This window comes from Schistosoma mansoni, chromosome W (genome assembly GCF_000237925.1).
Source record: "Schistosoma mansoni strain Puerto Rico chromosome W, complete genome".
NCBI lineage: Eukaryota > Metazoa > Platyhelminthes > Trematoda > Strigeidida > Schistosomatidae > Schistosoma > Schistosoma mansoni.
In genome coordinates, this window is record NC_031502.1 from 35,026,669 (window position 1) to 35,044,044 (window position 17,376).

Below are 17,376 nucleotides of genomic sequence, written 5' to 3' on the forward strand. Positions count from 1 at the left end.
TGTGCGGGCAGTTAACATTTTAATAAAAAACTAATTGAAATAATAAATTTTAATAGTTAAGATCATGAGTCAACTGAAACTAGACCACCATGGAAAACCAGGAGGTACTGGATGGCCGTTTCGTCCTATTGTGGGACTCCTCAGTGGCTCACATCCACGATCCCGCCTCATGAGGTTCGAACCCAGAACCTATCGGTCTCGCGTGCCAACGCTTAACCTCTAGACCACTGAGCGAACCTTACATCCAACGGTGTCAATGTCTTACTTCAACTAATCCACGAAATTGAGTGACACATCCACCATTGTCTTCAGTGAGTTAATATCTCTTAACAGACGTGGTTGAACACCACTGATCACTGCTTCTCACTAGAACTCCAGGAAACACCTCTTTAAGCCAGTCACTAGTGAGCATATGTTGATTAATATCAGAAGTGGTTTTTTGTGGATATCTCAACTATTAAAATTAATATAATATCCACCAAAAAACCCTTCTGATATGAAATAATAAATGTCATCCTTCACTTTGTCTAAACTGACTGCAAAACAGTACAAATGACAATTATCTTGTAGAAAACAAATAAGTGATCACACAGAACGTTTCTTGAGTAAAAACTATACTACGGTATCTAACTTTTCACTTTGATGATTTTAGAATACAGTTTATGTTTTTATTAATAATCTGATCAGATAACAAAACTAGTATTTGTTGTAAGATTTTCTACGTTCATTTAGTATCCTTGTAAAATCTCTAAAAAGGACTTAAACTAACTGACATTTGACAGGGAAGAGTAGTCAAATGAAATTTTATCCCTAAGGAGACATAATACACACAAGAAATTATTTGCGGGTGTTTATTATCTTAGTCTGACTGGATACTGAATGGAGAGTACTAGCCTCATGATAGGCATGATACTAATCAGTCATTTAGTTCAAATTTAAGAATTTTCCAGCTTCAGTTGATTAGTAATGTACAAGTCATCCACAAATCACCATATACAACGTTAAAAAGTATAATGTGCAGTAGACTTAAAAAATATTATGAGTAGTTTCTAGATACGCTGTTGTATACAAATTTATGAATTAGAAGCATCTCTATACACCCTGAAGCTTATGTGTAACTTCAATTAACTGAACAATATATATAAAAATGAATTCAACAAGTGTCGTTTTCTAATTTATAGGATTCAGTCATTTTAAATAACAAATTACGATCTAAAAAATATTTATTTTGATAGTTTTGTTATAAGATAAAAGGATTTTATAGAAAGCATTATGGCTAAATATGTCATGTACATAAATCCGATTTCAAAAGATACAAGTTTTGTTGAAAATAAAAAAGTAAACAATGACAAGTTTTAGGTCAACAAGAACCAATCAACATCCAGGTGTACAGGACAATCTGTAGGCCATATGTGGAGAAATTTGAACACTTCACTTCTATCTGAAGTTTGTGCTGATGATGTCGTTCAGAAAATCGATGAAAAATCCACCACCAAACCATCCAGCTCAGAGAACAAAACTCCATCAAAATGGTTGGAAGTTGTCTGTTCAAAAGCCTTCCTTTGTTGAAATAGAATTCTACTACGAAAAGTAACGTGATTTAATTCATTTAAAAAGAATTCAAATTAAATATTATTTTTAAAAACTTACTGCATTTAGTCTAGAATACGGTCCAGATTGACCATAAACTGTTGTACTGGCAGCTCTTGAAAGATTTCTAGAAGCTGGCCTTGTTCCCATATACTGATTACTAAACATTGGTAAGCTGAAAAAGAATTAACATTAAAAAAACAATTCATGTTGAGCATAACAATATACTATATTTATTTTAAGATATACTTTTAAAGGTTATTTTCATCTGATAAAAAATGAGTAGAAAGCAATATCTTAGGATTTTTATGAAGGATAATAGTCTTCTGATAGCCGATACGATTGTTTATAATCATGATCTGTTAGGTTATAGGCTAACCTGTAATTCATTCTAAATATCTTCCTTTGTTTTAAAATCTTTTCGTGAAGACTTTCACAGTACTTAAAATGTTTTATGGTTATTCGGCCACATTGCTGTGTAAATAAAGTACATCCTTTCTAACGTTTTATACTTATTAAGTAGGTCAACGAAATGTAATAATATTTTCACTTTAGATTGTTATCTTTATTACTTTTTTATTTTGTAGTCGGTAAAATACATTGTCAACAAGAAAGGTATTACAAGTATATTACATTTACTGAACACAGAAATGGTAGAAACTGCAAAAACAAGAGAAAAGTGGATAAAGAGCGGGCTGCGCTAACTAAGAATGCGTAAATGATAAATCCCTCTTTTGACGTATGAATTTGTATGGTCGTTAATATTTGTGGAGGAATTTCCAAAGTTTAAGGGTGAACGAACTCAGTTTTCAGTTTACTGATGTACCACTATTAGTAATTTCTTTTTTAGTTTCAAATTAAAGTATAGAAAAATCTTTGCTAGAACCGCCTTATCCAATCCTAAAAAATGTCTTCACAGATAACTATGAATCAAGAGAACAAGACCATGTATTCAAAACAACAATTGATTACCTGTATTTATAATAAATGTTTTTATTTCAGGAATGAAATACGTTAGCGCTTAGCGATTTCTACATCTTGACATATAATTATAGTTTATAAACTTTGCATGATCTTTATTTTCTTGTAATGAATAATTTATAGTAAAGTATAAAAAGCCAATTAGTATGAGGAAGATAGAAGTGTCAAATTAATGCTCTTATGGTTTGGCATATCAATTCGAACTTATCAATAAACATTTACATATAGTTATTTTCAGTATAAATTGGCTACATTTACTATCAGCAACATTCTACTGTGGCAGAGAACAAACAATATTTCAGCGGAGGAAGAAATCAGGAAGAAGTGCTGGAAGTGAATAGGACACACACTGAGGAAATCAGTCGACGGAGTCATAGGGCAAGCCCTCACACGGAATCATGAAGGCCAAGGGAGAAGAGGAAGACCAAAGAACACATGACGCCGAGAAATGGAGACAGACATGAGAAGAATGAACAACAATTGGATAGAACTAGAAAGGAATGCCCAGGACAGAATGTGTTGAAGAATGCTGGTCGGCGGTCTATGCCCCATCGGGTGCAACAGGCGTACGTAAGCAAGGTTACATTTAAAATAACAATATTTGACCATCAAAGATATGAAATGGATCAAAGAAATAACTGTGAAATTTTCAAATACATTATACTAACCATTGTCAATAATCACAAAAATGAAAATTAGTATAATTTCTTACTTGTTTAACATAACTAACAAAATTCCATATTGTGTTAAGTGCCTTTTTAATGTTTTCTATAGACCATAACAAGAGATAGATTATTCTGAATGGTAACTACCGAAATAATGTACAAAGCAACTACTACTACATGAATGCAAGAATAAATAACTTTCTCTTTTAAACTGAAAATGTACTGTATTCAATATAATCTCAATGAAACCATAAATTAGTTGAATACAAGTAGAAAGTAGTTTATTATCAATCATATATAGTTCTTATTTTACTAAAATAGAAAAGTGCTAACTCATTATTTATCCAATGGTTAGAAATCTAATTCTTTCTTTTAAATGTCCATTATAGGGATTAACTAAGTTATGATGGAATGTGTACAAAAATAGTTCATTGTTCCAATTGAGTGTTTAAGATTATTTATGTCATTTGAAAACAATTAGGCCATTTCAACAATATTTGTTTTCTAGAATAATTCATCTGACCTACTTTTTACACTAAACGTCTGCGCAACTTAACGAGCTCATCTTGTTGGTTGTAACAAGTAATTGTACTGTTTAAGCCTGTGAATTACGACTAATGAGCATCAGATTACCAATTGGCCTGAGATTAGGGGGTCAGTAAACTTCTCTCACATAAAATAATTCTTTTTTTTTAATTATACAGGAGGTTGTGAGTGTCCAACTTTTATGGCTTAGGACAATGAGAATATTTTTCGATCTGCCATCTCTGTAGATGCCTTAATGGTGGAATATATCACTCACAATGTGAACTTATAGTAGAGCTCAGCATTTTTTGTGTTAAATGCGTCAGTAATTTAGGTCCTATCTCTATTTACTTTTCATGGTATGTCATCACAAGAATAAACCATAATTGCCCATAGTTTATTCCAGTCCAATAACTGAAGTTTTAAGCATTTTAGACAACTACAACTGGCACTATTTACAGCATTTTTTCAAGGTTATTTAATTTTTGTCTAAGTGTCTATGGTTTCTAAATGAAAAAACCAAAAACTCTATGTTAAGTAGTGGAATCTCAAACGAGGATTAAACAAGTTTCTAGTTTTCGTAGTTGAAATCATGAGTCAATTGAAACTAGACAACCATGGAAAACCTGGAAGCACTGGATGGCCATTTCGTCTTATTGTGGGACTCCTCAGTAGTGTGCATCAACGATCCCGCCTCGCGAGTTTCAAACTCAGGACCTACCAGTCTCGTGCCAGAGCACTTAACCGATAGATCACTGAACCGGCATCCAACGGTGTTAATGTCTAACTTCACTGATCCCTCATATAACGCTGAACTTATTAAAACCTGGAAAATATTTTTTTTAAATCAATGAAGTCTTCTAACAACGGATGTTTTTGTTAAATCATAAATTGAATTGATGTTTTCATCTTATTTATTTATGATACTTGTCATAAATGTACAGGTTGTATTATATTTGTTCAATAAAATATATATAATAAGTTTTCTCTTTACTTACCGTCGAATTCCAAGTCGTAGATAATTACTTTTCAATTCAGCAAGTGAATGAGATTCTTCTTCTGTTAATTCAGTACCTAAATGACCTTCAATTTCTAGAACTTCGTCTCCAATCTCAAGCCAACCAAAAGCTGGAGACCAAGGATATACCTAGAAAGTAATAATAAACACTTGATACAAAGACGATGTTGAGTTTCATTTTATGAGAATTTATCCATCTAATTACAAGTATTTATTGAACTACAGTTAGTTTTGTAATTCGAATATTTTTAATAAGGTATGTCGAAAAATTTGATTTTATCTGTTGAAGTGATTGAACAATTACATAATTGTGTAATAAATACTTATGAATAAAATAACTAGATCTGACTAGTTTTTATATTTAATTCTTATTCTCGCTAAACAAGAATATTTGCTATAACTGAGTGTCCTAAACATGAATGGTTGAATATTTAGTATAATTTTCTATGTTCATCCAGTTATCAAAAAGATACACCTTTTGCGTACATATTTTCAGCTAAGGAATTATATTTAAGTTAGTTATTATTCGGCTGAAATATCATGGCTTTAGTTACAACTGAGTGGTTTTATTCATTGGCGATCTCCCTTCAAGTTCCGTATATCCGGTAATCTGATATGTTGTTCTTCTAAACTATCTTTGTATTTATTTCCTTCCGTCAAGGGACTTTTAGAGAGTTTGATATTGCGTAAAAGAGGATCTCATCACAAAATCTTATATCACTAGAAATAATCTTAAGGATAAATAATTTTGAGGTAAAACTATTGCAAAGATATAGCATGGATCTGTAACTCTGTAAAAACAAGTATATTGAGTGTTAAGCGTTAAGTTTCCAATAATGCTAAATGATACTCGGGTTACTTTTCTAGTCAACCAAAGTATTTGATAAATATACACTCATCATAGTTATAAACGCTTTAAATTTTGGATATCATATCATGATTTTGTGTAGAAGAGTCAAAAGTCAATATCAGTGTTATATCCCGTGAAGATTTATGAATGGTAACTTTGAGAACTATTTATGGACCAATATGATGTGTATATTTCTTATTGTATAATTGTTAAGCAACTAAACTATTCATATTCGTGTCCCTCTTATTATAAGCTTTATTTTGACGCATAGACTATTACTGCACTATTTACCGTTCTTGAGTTATACCCAGTCTATTGATTACTGTTCCCGCTATTCATAGCCACATTTGGCCAAATCTTGTACAAATGTTATTTTCTATTTTATGGTACGATGTGGTCTGTCTGTTTGGTATATAAACTTAATATGTTTGAAATAAACTATTCACAATGTAGATGCTGTTATTGGTGTTCTGGACTTAACTGTCTGGGCTAGGCAGATAGCAGGACTGATAAGTACTCAAGACTGTTCATACGGATTTTCGTGTACATTGCTCTGATCGATAATTCACTCCTCTCTGACTGGCGGGAATCAACACGTTCATATATATCAACTGTGCAATCATGCACTCAGGTAATCGATATAACAGTCAGGAAGTCTCATACTGGAAAAAATCAATATTTTCTGGTTTTTATTTAGTCTTCCTGTAATGTCATTATGTACTGTAAATTACTTTCATATCATAATACGTCATAGAATAGACCTAGCAAACTTTTAAAACTAACTTCTATCCTATAATGTCAATGTTAATCAGTTAGTAAATTACGTCTTTCTAGTTAGTATCAAGATTTAACAGTAATCTTATATTATAAATTTATAGGTTGATCAATAATATTCATGCCATGCAAGCCAAAATAAATTACATATATGTACACTTACACACGAATATGTAATTTCCACTTATAGATTGAAATTATTTTTATTTTTGTGACTTTGGAAGGGATACCTTTCCTTCATTTTTTTTAAAAAAAAGGTATTTCCATTTAAAACATTATGTCGATTTATATACATGTGCCTACGTTACCTAGATGTACTTATACATTAAAGGTTAATTTACTTTAGATAATCTACTTTTCCTATGAATACAAAACGTATACATTATTACTAGTTTTTTTTATAGTAATATGGGACTGTAGTTACTGTTATATGATCTAAGTATGAAGATTGATTTTTCTGTGATATTTTGTAGTTATCTATTTAAATCTAAATTAGTGGTATGTTTATTTTATCATTTCAAAAATGTGATTAAAACCGCTTTAAAAAGGGAAACAAAATGGACAAATAAAATGTGTTGGATTTTGTTCTTATTCATTGAAAAAAACAAAAAAAACAAAGATTAAAAAAATGTGTCCATTTTTAATCAATGAAATTGTTAACCAGTTGTAGTTTGAATTTTTCTTGGAAAGAAAAATGGTGTTTTCCCTGTTGGTCAATTTCTGTGTTATTCGATTCGAAATTAATCATCAAGCTTATCCGATACAACACGGCATGCACCAATCGAATCACACTTGAAGGAGAAGCTTTGGAGGATGTGAAAATCTTTACATATCTGGACAGCATCATTGATGAACACGGTGGATCTGGTGCAGATGTGAGGGGGCGGATCGGCGAAGCAAGAGCAGCATATTTACAACTGAAGAACATTTGCAACTCAAAACGATTGTCAATCAACACCAAGATCAGAATTTTCAATACAAATGTAAAGACAGTTCTAATGTATGGGGCGAAATCCTGGAGAACTACGAAACCTATCATCCAGAAGATACAAGTGTTTATTAACAGTTGTCTACGCAAGATACTTCAGATCCGTTGATCAGACACTATCAGCAACAAGCTACTGTGGGAGACAACAAACCAGATTCCATCCAGCAGAGGAAGAAATCAGGAAGAAGTGCTGGAAGTGGATAGGACACACACTGAGGAAATCACCCAACTGCGTCATAAGGCGAGCCCTCACATGGGATCCTGAGGGCCAAAGGAGAAGAGGAATACCAAAGAACACATTACATCGAGAAATGGAGACAGACATGAGAAGAATGAACAACAATTGGATAGAACTAGAAAGGAAGGGGGAGGACAGAGTGGGTTGGAAAATGCTGGTCGGCGGTCTATGCTATTTTAGGAGTAACAGACGTAAGTAAGTAGGTTTCACAACTCATCCACATAAACATAGGTAAATTAATGATGATGATATATTCTTATTATCTGAATTTCATTATCACAAGTTCTTAAACGATATTAAATCATAGCAACTATCCTACAACCAATTTCTATCATGGCTAATTTTGGTTAAGCCCTTTTATTAACTTATTTAACAGACAATGTCATTGAAATAATAATAGTTTAAAAATCCCCATAGATAATTCAAAAATGAACAATATTTGAGCGAACAATTGTTTTTAATAACTTCATCATCAGGCTCTACAGTTATAAGTCCATAATTATAATATTTTACAAAGTCCAAAATGAGGCATGTATTAATGAATTTGACAATGTTATATGTTAAAAATGGTAAACGTTTGCATCTGTTACGACATATATATACTTTAAAATTGTGTTATTTGTAAATTAGAAAGGTCATTTAATAAAGGTCAAAGTGATTTGTAATCAAGTGTCTAGTCACAATCGATTTAATAGTAATTTCGAAAAAATGAAAATGCAAAAAAAATTGTGTGAATAAAGTGCATAGTAGGAGAATTTCATCTTGTCAAGTGAGATAATAATGATAAATAGTAATAGTAATAATAATAAGATTGTTGTGTGAATATAATATGTAATAAAAGGGGATGTTATCAAGATAATTACGATAAAGGAATTAGGAATGATGGATGTGAAGATTAAGATAGAGGTGATCAACAAAGAAGAAAAAAAAAAAAGGGGAGGTTTATAATATTTAGTTTAGGAAACCGGTGATCCAGTCGTAGGCCAAGGTAAACATAGTGGCTGGATATACTTTTTTTGGATGCATAAATTTGGTTTTCTAGAGTTGATCCAGATGGCTTCGGCTATGTACAGTAATCGTAATCTAGCTCTTTGAGGTAGAGTTTTCGGAACTTGATATAAAACAGAGAAGGCTTCTTCTATTTTGATATGATGTTCACTGTCTACCAAGTGAGAAAGGATGGCGCTGTTAATGGATTTAGTGACTCCTTTTCCCAACCATGCTGGTACATGTTCACGAATACGCAAGGATAAAGCCCTCTGAGTACGGCCTATGTAACTAGCTCCACAGGAGCAGTTGAATTGGTATACACACATGGAAGAGCCCATCTTCGGTAACTTATCCTTGATTAATTGTGTGAGTACTGGTTTAGTTGAGAAAGTGACGTGTAGCTTAGCGGCGTAAAACGTCCTTTCAACCGATCTTTTCAGTCGGCGTGTTAGAATATCACTCGCTATGTCACCTTTGAAGTCCAGTTTCAAATACAAGGTTTTTTTACTCACTGTTTCACAATTTCTTCTTATTTTAACAGTACTTTCTACTAGGTATTTCTTAACGAACTTATCCGGGTAGCCATTCCTTCGCAATGTATTTTTCAGTATATCTATTTCACTCTCAACAGTGTCCTCAGAACATAATAGCTTGATTCTGTGACTGAGACACTTAACCAAATTTATTTTATACTGAAGAGGAGTGAAGCTTTGGAAATGGGTATACTGACCCGTCCATGTATTCTTTCTAAATGTATTTCGTTTGATGGAACCATCTCTCCTTCTAGAAAGTAGGACGTCGAGGAAAGCTATACTATTGTCTTTCTCTTCTTCGCTGGTGAATTGAATAGCTGGGTGGACGTTATTGAAAAAGTCTAACATCTCCTGTTTGTCAACCATTTCGTCGCATACGATTAGTGTGTCATCTGTGTATCGACAGTAGTAGTCTAGCTTACTTAAGGTGTCTTTTAACGGTCCATTTTCCAGTTTGGCCAGAAAAATGTCAGCAAGGATCGGGCCTAGTGGTGATCCCATTGCTACTCCATCTACTTGTCTGTAAAATTCATTGTTAAACTTAAAGTAGATATTCATAGTACATTTCAACAGGAGTTCTTTCAATTTATTTATTGGAATCGGTATCCCTATTTTCTTTTCTAGCACTTGTTCACATATGTAATCGATAGTTTCAATCAGGGGGATGTTAGTGAACAAAGATGCTATGTCTAGTGATAGCATGGTTTTACCATTTATATTCCTATTTTTTATTGAATCCACAAATTCAAACACGTCTTTAACACTGTGGTTAACCAGTTCTTGGTGTAATGGTTCCAATAATTTCACTAACCATTTTGCTGTTGAATGGTATGGTGAGTTTGACATGTCCAGAATTGGGCGTAAAGGAACCTCAGGTTTGTGAATCTTAGGTAGGCCATAGAGTCGAGGAGTATATGTTCCAGAAGGCTTGAGCTCATTATAGGTATGCTCAGAGATGTATTGATGTTGTTTTAAAAATTTTAATGCCTCAGTTAGTTGGCGTTCAGTCTTTTCATTGTGGTCTTTACATGAACCAAGCTTTTGGAATTAATAATAGTTTGCATATTTCTTTGTACTGTTATGATCACTAGAGCACATGACAGACCTTAGCTAAAATATTGATTGCTTAAATATCACTCGACGATTCATCCTCCTCCCCATATATGTAGGCGCTGAAATCCTACAATTAGCTTTTGCTTTGTCTTGCTGCGATCTTATACAATTTGACTATAAGTTTGCCCATGTAACTGCTCTCATACACTTATTTACCTCTCCACTTCAAATTTGCTAGATGTGCTAATAGATTTGTGGCTTGAAATATCCGCTAGTAAACTGCAGTCGCCGTTTCTCTTTTTAATTCTGATTTCAAACACCGTTGAGATTTATATTGTCACGGTTATCGAGATGAACGATTCACGAAGCAAAGCCACTACAAATTCAGCTTAATTTATAATGATTTGGCATGTTTTGTTGCAATATTTTAACGGAAGTGTTATCTGCTTTGGTCGGAACTTTTATAACCAGTGCAGATTGTCTTGACATAGCCATGATGAAACAAGTTTTTTATAGAGTAGATGTATAGAATGTAAGCGTATTCAACTGATAAGTCCCAGACAGGTCCTAGATTTTGTTGTTAGCTACATTCCATCTATTTTATGTAAGTATCAAATTAACGTTATCATTTAGAGTGATAACACAGTAGGTCTAGCTGGTTTATAAAAAAGCATCTCTAAGTGCGAAATAGTGGGAAGTACCAATTGTGCTGATTACGCAATAATTCTTTCATGTGTATATTCTGGACGAGAAATGAAATTAATGTAAATGTACCAGAAAACGAATTATTGGTTAAGTGTAGAATATGCTCTTTATTGGTGACTGGCTAGAATTTTGTATTGGTTTGATCATTAACGAACTTTTTACTCAAAGTAAGGCAATACATAAACTAAAATTCTGTTCAAGTTTTCATTGATAAATAATATTTTTGAGTTGCCTTTGATTTTAAACTTCAGTTATAGGAAAAACTCGATGATGACTAACTTTCGTCGTGACTAATTTTACATGAACTAGATAAGGATTGACAACAGTATACGTAAAAGAGAACTTAGAATAAAGAAAAGCCGAAAGATAAGGTTAAGGTTACGTTTGTCGAATGGTTTGGAATACTGTATTCATCTGACTCAATTATTGTAATGTATAGATAAGGAAAAGTATGTAGAGAAACCAGTCTGCTAAAAGACTACATTTTTAAAAATATGCATAACCACTTTCCCATGTATACTGAAATATATTCGAAAGACAGTAGGAGTAATCATGTATCGGAATCCTTATCAAATTAAGCAAACTACGGATATGAGAAAAAAACGATTTCAATGGTATAATCTCAGAGGTATAAAGGAAATTAAAAATCTGGTATAGTGACATCTCAGTATGCAACAGTGTTGATAGAGTTGTCTAACACGAGATGATCTGCCAGTCACACTGTTTTTCAGAATGCCATTAGACAAGTTAGATTCATTATTTTCATAAATATGAGTCAAACTGTCTAGTAGAAAAACTAGTATATTAACAGAAAGTCTTTTATCTTGTGAAAATCATTTACTGCCAATAAATCTAGGATGTTTAGGCTAAGTGAACCCACAAAAGAAATTAGGTTACTGATTAGAAAACCGATACATTTCGGAAGTAAGACAATAACTCACTAATGATATTGAATGAAAATCATGATGTATCATTTAAAAAACTAGTAATCCACCTTAGTGGCCACTCCAATCATTTGAATATCTTTTTTGTACTTGGATAGCGTTAAGAAATCTTACGCTAGAAAAAACAAATTGCCTACTGCTCTCTAGTTCGTACTAATTTTTTTCATTATGTCAGCTTTTCATGAAAATCATAGTAGATCTCCATCGAACCTCAGAATTATAAAAGTATTGATGTTATTATGTAAGGATGAGAAATCTCTATCAGTCATGCAGGGACTTTAGTTTAATAGAAATTAGCATAAAGCAAAAATAGGTTATTAAAATTAACTACTACTGTAAAGACAAAAATGGAAATAGCTGACGGTGTGTCGAATGTCTTAATTTATTTATCACAAAGGGAACTTATAAGTGGTGAAAAACCACCAACAGGTGATTGTTAGTTTGTAGAAGTAGTAAATAGATTCACTGAGAATATTTTCTTCTTATGGAAAAATGGTTTTGTATACCATGGCGACCTTCAGCCACTCAAGGTCACTCCTTCAGCTAACCACTGAATTTCCATTTTAAAAGAGTAAAAGAATTTATTGAACAAACTTATTTCCTGACATAATCTTAACGCCAATAACTGTTTTTCTATTTTTAACCAAATTTGGATAAAAACTGGGACACACATATTTTACATCAAACAGTAGTTAGCATCAATTCAGCTTTATGTGAATTATAAGCTACCTGGTTGTTGGATTTACATAAAAAGCACTCAGTTGTGTTGTAATATCGACTTAATCTCTGAAATAATTATCATTTACCGAGTTTATTCACTAAATATATACTTCAGTGATCCTAGCCGTAAAATTATTTATTGTATGTGGCAAACAAACGGCTAATGAACGATGTATGGTAAACTGTTTAATATATGAACATTTAAATTCTAACAAAACGCTAGTCTACAATAGACTTCTAGAAATTAGACATTACTGAGAAATCTTTTCATAGGCCCACAGTAATAGTAATTACCGAAATAATTTATGAAATCGTTCCAGTTACATGATATCCTATACAACTGATTACTATCTTCGAATTGCCTAAAACATAATGAATAATAAATTAGGGTTGGCTTGAGAGTGTCAATCAAATCCCCACGAATTATGATATGCATTTGTAAGGAAATAATAATAATCGTTATCATTCTACACTATATTTGTAGTTGGGGGAGTTAGGTAATTTTTTCTTATTATAAAGAAATCGATATCAGGGAATTACTAGTAAGTTAAATCATTCAAAGTATACAATGGTCGAAAAAAAGAAACATAATGTACATCTTAAATGTATTTTCACATATATTAATCAAGCATTTATCCCTCATATCGATTTCAGTCTTAACACAGAACGATCAATAAGATTCATGATGAATTGTATTGTTGAATTATTCCAAGACTTAGTTCATATGAATGAAACATGTTGCTTGAAAGTTTTTACTAGTAATTATTGTCGAAACAAAATTTGTTCAAGTTCACAAAAGTATGGATATTTTAACTATAATATAATTACCTGCTAAGATATACTGTTTTACGACATGAAATAATTGCATTTATTTGTTATTGAAGTTTGATAATGACTAGAAATGGAATCCAGAACACGCGTTTCATTCTCTTTAGGATGTTCTTTTTAATACTCGTTCACTGGACTCACATACACTTCACTGTTGATGTTCACACTAGTTTTACTTCAAATGTTAACGTGTTATCCACTGAGCCACTGATTCCAGACATCCGCAAGCTTATTCAATAGGTATGAATTTTATTTACAAGGGTTTGTATATTCTCGTTTTTCATGGTAGTTATTGTACTCGATAATTCCCGAGAGAATGGCACTGATATTACCATCTAAGTGCAAATTTTTACTGATGTTAATGTAATTTCGAACTCATACTTCATCGTGTTTCATACTCTTTAAATTTGTGGAAATAACTACATATAATGTTATTACTGTACATTAGTTTTACTAGTTATCATAATCGAATATGTTCATCCCAAATTTGATTAACAAGCTTAGATCAACCCTGATCACTTTATTAATTTAACAGTTAGCATTTCATGTTCTATCAGTGTACATCAACTGAATATCATGGGATTAGTAAAAGTGATTGATTTAAAGCTGAAACGATGTAAATTATAGGTAAAATTAACTGATATTTAAAGTCACTGTGTTAATACATACACAGTCTTGTACAAAAAATACCATGTGCCACACGATTTTCGGTAATTTAGTTAACAGTTGTTATATATTATGAACTTGTTTTACATATTACAAAAGACAATAATGAATTCATTGTCCTCATGATGAATCTATTTAAATTTCACATACATATACATACCGTAAAAGTAAATATATGCCTAAAATAAAACAATGAACATAATTGTATTGTTTATTCTAATAGCACCAAGAGAGTAACTAACAGGATAAAGGAGGGTGATCTGAATTGGAAGGAATTGGAACTTGTTTGTTTACAACGTAATGAATAGTAACATTACATAATAATAATAATCATTGCCACGTGACCGAGTACCTCACTTATATTTGTACGCATTTTTAGTTTTACAAGTAACAAGTAATAGGGAATAATGTTTGTTTAGAGGAACAAAAATATTTCACTCATCCAACTATTTGAAAATCTAATCGGTCCTTCGTATTTGTCTTATTATAATAAAAACATATAAATTGAAAGATATAATTATTTGATAGATATATAAAGTTGCATTTTCCGGTTGTTTCAATCGTACCCCGTCGTACAAAGTAAAAAATAGAATGTTATTAGACAAATTTTGTTATCAGATTTTTAAAAATAGTTCACTACCATATTTGAGCCACAGTTTCTTATTCATTTTGGTTCATTAATAGGTTTTTCCAGAAATATCAGCGAAGTTAGTGCTTCAGAAATAGTGGAGATGTATTAAGTTTTCAACATAGTAGACTTAACTGCTTCGTGTACAAAATATTAGTGTTTCAATTCAAAACTTCTTAAGGATACTATTAATTTAGGTAACAGCTTAGCATGGATTATTATCAACTGAAGAACCGTTGAAAACTGGGAAATGTTGAATTAACATTTTGTGTTAGTTTTGTAAGCAGTACGTACTAACGACTTTACTCTGCAACAAACTTGAAACTCATATCACATGGTCAGCATAATGTCCTTAGACTAGTGAGTTATAATTAGAAATAATGACTGGTCAATTTTAACTATACTTAGTGTAAGGTAGCTTATTCACAGATATAATGTGGTCAACATAAGCCATATCACAAATAAATGGTTATTTAAATACTTAACAACGTATTATTGTGTTACGGTCTGTAAAGAAAATTAATTTGCTATACTCTTTACATGGATTTATTGTGATAGTTACTTCTACTAAAGACACCGTTGCATGCCGGCTCAGTGGTCTAGAGGGTAAGCGCTCGCGCGCGAAACCGATAAGTCTTAGGTTCGAATCTCGCAAGACGAGATCGTGGATGCGCACTGCTGAGGAATCTCACAATAGGACGAAACGGCCGTCCAGTGCTTCCACGTTTTCCATGGTGGTCTAGCTTCACGTGATTCATGATCCCAACTATTAAAAATACATATTTATTGAAGAATTAGAGTTCACGTTTTTACTTTCATTAAAAGATTATCATACGATAAATAGTTTAGTAACTTAATAGTTGAAATTCTGTGAAATAAGAATCAACCGAACTTGATTTATTTGTTTGTTACATTAACGACAATTTGGATAAAACTTGCTACAGTTAAAATGTTCTTCACATCTATTTATGACAGGATTTTTTCAAGAAAATCGTATCCATACAAAACTTGAACACATTAAGCTCTCAGCTAAACTGTTAATATCATCTTATCAATTGTAAGAATACAAAAAGTATGAAAGGTAATTCTCATAAATTTATCATAGTCTTCCTAAACCGATGCCAATTCTTCATGAAACATAATTCGCTGTTTAAAAAAATCCTACTCTGATTCAGGAATTTATCATTTACAATTAATAGACATTTCAACATGTAAAGAAGTATGAAAACAAAAGAACTATTAATCAATGATAACAAATTAGTGCATAGTAAACGAAATAGATTAGAAATAAGGAAGAGTCATAAGGAAGTTTTGTATACTTAATATGTTATGTATTAAGAACAACTGATTAGATGTATTTTTCAGATATCCCCAATAACATAGATGTTAAGTAAGTTGGTATCATTGAAAAAGAATTGAGATATACTTCACAGATGAGACAGTTTTTTATATAATGCAATATTTAACTTGGGTAAAGATTTGGATTATTTTTTCCGAATATTGAAAACCCTGACGATATTTATATCTGACCGCTAATAAAGTATGTCGTCAGAGACTGATCAAAAGTATTATAGAACATCAACAAAGAGAAAATACAAATCCTCGTAAATAAAATTTACATCCAATTAACAAGCTAGTGGGTGTCTGGATTCAGTGGCATTTGAAGTAAAACTTACTGAGTTCTAGTTCTAGTGTGAACATCAACATTGAAATGTAGGTACATTTAGCGATTGTTTTAAAAAGGATATACACACCGCCTATATTTTATTGTTATCATGTGTGTGTAGTATATTAAAACCTTTGACAATAGTTTTAGTAAAGTATATTATCTACAAAATAAAATGGTACTCTATCGATATGATGCTCTCTTATTCTCTTGAGAGCGAAATCCTAACGAAGAATAAATGAATGGTAACGGCTAGTAATTATTTATGGACTTGTATTACTTATATTACTATTGGATAACTGTTAACTAATTATATTGTACGTATTTTCATATTTCTTTAACAATAAGCTTCTATTTGATCTATATACTACTACTACTACTATACGATTTACTATTCTTAGGTTATTCCCAATTTATTAGTTACAGTATCCCACACTCTCAGACACATTTGGCCTAATCATTTTATTTTCTGTTTTACAGTATGATGCGGTATGATTTGCCTGTATATAAACTGAGTATATCTGAAGTATATGATTAATGCAGTGGAATCTGAGATTGAATTCTGGACTCAAACAGCCAGGGCTAGGTGAGAAGAACTGATAATGACTCAGAGTTGACTCTAGGCTTCTTGTACTGTTTTATGCGTCATTGGTTTTGGCACAGTCCTGAGGTCGAATAAGTCGTGTTGCCATTGGTGATTTAGTTACGGGATAATTTAACAGATCATATGAACATAACGAGTATGCTTGCATTTAACAAAAGTACACGCAGGATCAACCTTCCCTGTATTCAATAAATACTAAGTATAGCCCGTATAAAGAAATGTAAACATTTATTTCTGCTTAATAATTACTATAGAAAGCATATTTTCTGTCGCTTGTGTTCAGGGCATCAGATAAAGCATTAGTTTTTAGTATTTTCTACCTATTTACTTTTTAATCGTACACCACTTAATGGATTTCAATCACTTATTTATCAGAACAATATCAGCAATCATTTAACATTCAATTTTAT

General features: G+C 32.0%; 1 protein-coding gene across 1 annotated transcript in view; it reads right to left on the reverse strand.

Moving 5' to 3' along the window:
• Nucleotides 1-17,376, reverse strand: part of Smp_157670 (hypothetical protein) — a 43,167-nt gene that overhangs the window by 15,027 nt on the left and 10,764 nt on the right. Inside the window, exons 2-3 of the mRNA XM_018789485.1 lie at nt 4,760-4,908; nt 1,651-1,765 (exon numbers count right to left, since the gene is read on the reverse strand). Coding sequence (XP_018654924.1) covers nt 1,651-1,758 — 108 coding nt within the window. The 5' untranslated portion in view covers nt 1,759-1,765; nt 4,760-4,908. The remainder of the gene's footprint in view (nt 1-1,650; nt 1,766-4,759; nt 4,909-17,376) is intronic.